Source organism: Polyodon spathula, chromosome 2 (assembly GCF_017654505.1).
Source record: "Polyodon spathula isolate WHYD16114869_AA chromosome 2, ASM1765450v1, whole genome shotgun sequence".
Classification (NCBI taxonomy): domain Eukaryota; kingdom Metazoa; phylum Chordata; class Actinopteri; order Acipenseriformes; family Polyodontidae; genus Polyodon; species Polyodon spathula.
In genome coordinates, this window is record NC_054535.1 from 89,590,983 (window position 1) to 89,595,330 (window position 4,348).

General features: G+C 34.8%; 1 protein-coding gene across 1 annotated transcript in view; it reads left to right on the forward strand.

The window, feature by feature from the left end:
* The window catches only part of hsdl2 (hydroxysteroid dehydrogenase like 2), a 17,239-nt gene extending 13,528 nt beyond the window's left edge, over positions 1-3,711 (forward strand). The window contains exon 11 of the mRNA XM_041234037.1: positions 3,061-3,711. Coding sequence (XP_041089971.1) covers positions 3,061-3,173 — 113 coding nt within the window. The 3' untranslated portion in view covers positions 3,174-3,711. The remainder of the gene's footprint in view (positions 1-3,060) is intronic.
* Positions 3,712-4,348: the final 637 nt, after the last annotated feature.

Below are 4,348 nucleotides of genomic sequence, written 5' to 3' on the forward strand. Positions count from 1 at the left end.
CTTGGTTTGCTTGTGTAAGAAAACCAAGAATGAAATGCAGATTTGCAGAAAGTGAAATTGAACCGGCACTTGATGTGTGCTTAAGATTCATGGTAATAAGCCAGAAGGTTTTCCAGAAGCACATGTGTACAAATAACTTTCTTATGTATGTCCTTTTTTTTCTACCTTACAATGTTTTATTTTTATTTTGTACTACTTAGTACTATAGTAAATGAAGTAATGTTCAATACCCATTTGAAATTAGTTTGTTTTTTGTTTGATTTTTTTTTTTAAAGGGGCCTGTGACATTAGATAGTGCTAATTGGGGTCTGTGAAACCAGGTGTTTGTTTTGTAGGAAAGTCACTTGACATAATCAATGTTGGTCCTGATCAGTCTTTATAACTGTTACAAATTTACCACAGCAAATGAGATGTTGAATGTTAGGTCAGTATGCCATAAAGCTGGCAGTCAGATAGGCAAGCTAAAAACTGTCTACCAGTCATGAGCTCTCAGGGAACGCCTTGCACCACAGGAAAAGGCAGACAAAGCGCAGATTTTAAAGGAAGACACTATTATTCGGAGTGCTGAGGGACCAGTGTGATTTGGTTTAAAAGCAGAAATAATGCTTGCCTTTGGTGCTAAAGGTTACAAGTTCATATTCTGCCTAGGGAAAAATCTGCACGTATTTTGTCAGTAAATACAGTATTGGTAGTAGCTCAATCTATTACAGTACTAGAATTTTTGGTGCATATCCTCATTCAACATTATTTTGGGAACAAGGGTCCTGATTTTATGAAGGTATTTCCACCAAAGGACTAAGGCTGTAAGTCTACATTTTATAGATTAAACATGTGTTTTCCATTTAAACTACATACACATTTTCAGTGAAAGTATATTTTTTTTTTTATCAACAATTTGTATGTATTTTTCAACAGATCATACAAAACATTATGATATGTATTCAAACAGCAAAGATCACAATAATTATTTCAGTTTATATTCAGGCTTATAATACAAGTGTGCATCACACCCAGCAAGACCTTGTGGATCCAAACACATGACAATCAGGAATGCAAGTACATCTACATTTTATGTCCTCCTGATATGGCCGACAGGAAAGGACTCCAGGTTTTAGTGAAACCATTGCTTTTATTGGATAGTCCAGAAATTCCATTTGCTCAATTGACAGTGGGCAGCGGAATCTTTGAAAAGAATGCGCCCAGCTCTGTGGAGCTTGGGTTGGTTTCAGAAGTGTATAAACTTTCAAAAAAGCTTTTAAATGTCTGGTCGATATCTGCTGTATCAGTGAGCAAACTCTTGTTACTATTCTTAATGACAAGTATAACATAACTTGCATCCTGCTGTTTTAAGTTATCTTGCAAGGAGTTTGCCGGGGTTTTTTTTTTTTTTTTCTCCCTCTTCATAAAAAAGTTGTTTTGAGACTAAACCGGTCATAGCTTTTTTTTTTTAATTTAAAATATGAACCTGGAATTTCAGACCACAATTGTCTGTGTGATTCCTTGCAAGTGCTTTCTCCAAAAGTATACTTTGAGTGATCGTTTATTTTACATATTTATTTTAAATCTGACTTTCATTTTCACGTATTATTAAGTTATTAAGTGTTAATCAATCCTCGTAACCATACCTCCAATGAGAAGATGCTCTTGTTGTTTTGCATGTGAAAGATGAGAGGACATGTGTTTATGTGGGATATTTTATTTCATGCTTTATACGAAGATCTACAAATAATGCAATGTTACATTAATGCAGGCTATAAAGTATTTTAGTTACTTCTCTGTATACATTTTGAAGAACGCAATTGACAATGCTAAGTTTACACCTACTTCACAGGAATTCACTGGAAATGAGTAGGATACGAATTTAGCCAGTTATTGCATGAACCTCTCAATATGACATTAATGGAATTGCCTTAAAAAAAATAAAATTAAAATTCTAGTTGACTAGTTTACTGCCCTGCAGCAATGTATAATGTCTGTGTTCTCTAAGAATACCTGTTACAAGAAAAAGTCTTAACAGTGCCTTTGGTAATACCACTAGATGTCACTGTAGTAACTTCAAGCCACAGTTGGCTTAGCCACACACTGGATACATCCTTAATGTGGCAAGTTTGCAGTTTGCCATGTACTTCACTGAGCAGTTTGGCTTTTGCCGTGTGCTTATATAATAGTACATAGATATAGTGGGGTAGACTCGTTGTTTAAAAAAAAAAAAAAAAAAGGCGCTGTTAAATCCCTATGCGTCTGTAGCAATAATTATAAAAGAACACCATGAACTGTGAACACAAAGAAAAAAATACATTTCTTTCAAAAACATGGTTTCGTATCCAAGTGTAACATAATGTAAGAGTTGCACTGTGTAAATTGTGAGCATGTTCACACAGTTTCAGGACAGACCTGTATCTTGCTTTCTAACTTAACCATTTGCCAGTTGTACTGTCAGTGACATAATAAACACTCACTCCCAGAAATCACCTTTACTGGTGACAAGCTGAGTAAGTCCACGTTTAGACAGTATATTTAGCCTACATTTGAATGAAGTTCAGCTGAAGTTGATTAGAAGTGTAAACTACAGTACTAGCATCTTCTGAGTGTTAGCCACATTGATACTTTTAATTTATATAGTAGACACAATTGCCATTGCCACAGACCATAATGTTTTGTTAATGCATGCCTCTTTGGAGAGTTTCTATAGATGTTTTATTTTGATAAACAGTAGTCAACTGTTTTACAGTTTCCTTTATTGTGTTATTGAAGCATAAAAGGAAAATATGATACAATCATATAAATGGTACCAAGGTTAAATACCAGTCAGAACTTTTGTCTACTTATTTATTATAAATTTAACCTTATCTGTTAGGTTTGAGTGTTTCTGAGAGTTATAGCTGATTTATTGATGATCATTTTTATGCTCGTTCATCCAGTTGTGCTACAACTTGGTCTGTGCATTCCTTAGCGCAGACTGTTCATACTGTAGCACCCAACTTATACATGAGTAAGTGATTCAAACCTGCTGTATAAAGGGTCCAGTAGAAACTGTTGTGTTCTGTTTTTCCCCCATAGGTAAACTAAAGCCAACCATGGCTTTCATGTCTGGAAAACTGAAGATTAAAGGTGACATGGCCCTGGCTATGAAAATGGAGAAGATGATGGCCCAGTTGAAGCCTAAATTGTAAATTTGAGATCTACCAACACATGCCTTCCACTGTTTGTGTGTCTTTGAAACACAAGACCCAGATTTGATTTGAGTACTTTTATAATAAACATGTTTCTGTACTGCTGCTGATTGTAACAAAACACAAACTTGTTGTTGTGCATGATGCTATAAATGACATGTTGGGCAATGTGTTTCCTGTGGATGCATAAAGTTGACAGATTTTTGCTCCAAACAAATTTATTCAATTGTGTTACTAACAAAGTCAGGTTGGATAGGTTGAGAGTGGCCATCTTGCTGATATTAACAAAAAAAAAAAAGAAAATAGGGTTGTCTACAGCTATACCATTTAGTAGGTATCCCTTTTGAGCAGAGTGATGTCAATCACCTGGGTGGAATAAGGGGCTTCAGGAAAAGAAACAAACAAAAAAAACAGTATTGCAACTGGAGAAACAAATAAACATTAAAAACACCATGAAAACATGTTCATATTTTCTTGAGATAATTAGCTAGTTGTTTGTGTATTTTTGTGACAGAAAATGAATACAAAATCCACCATATGGCACTTGCAATACAAATCTTATTCATAAACAAAACAAATCAGAAGCAAATGATGTTGTCGTGTCACGGATACGGTCTTCTAAAGATAATAAAGTATTGGCTTTGGATCTGGTTTTTGGTAGATCAGCTGACCTTAATTAGGGTACTGGTTGTTAAGGTCTGTTTCAGGCATAATAGAAAGCGTAATATAAATTGTAAACTTGGCGTAATTTAAAATACTGAACTTTTAACTACTTCTTGCCTTAAAATGCAAATTGTACAGGTTTTTCACAGGAGCAAACCTTTTTAAATGGGGCCCTTATTGATTTCTTCATAGGGTGTTAGATGGAAGTATTAATTTATAATTGTAAAGGGACTCTATGCCCAGCAAAGAAAGCATTAGTAGTTGTGGACTTACACTGAGAGAAGAGATTCTTCATATTTTTGCACTGCTTGAGACTACTGTTAAACTCAACATTTATCAAATGGAACTAAAGCTAATTAAGACTACAGAATGATAATTTGCTGACAAATGTTACACAACCAATGTTTAGCATATGCTTTAAACGTCACCCACCAAGATAGAGATGCTCAATAAGTAGTTTGCATGTACACCCCTTGACTTTTGCAGACCTGAATTGAATTCCTTGCCAATAC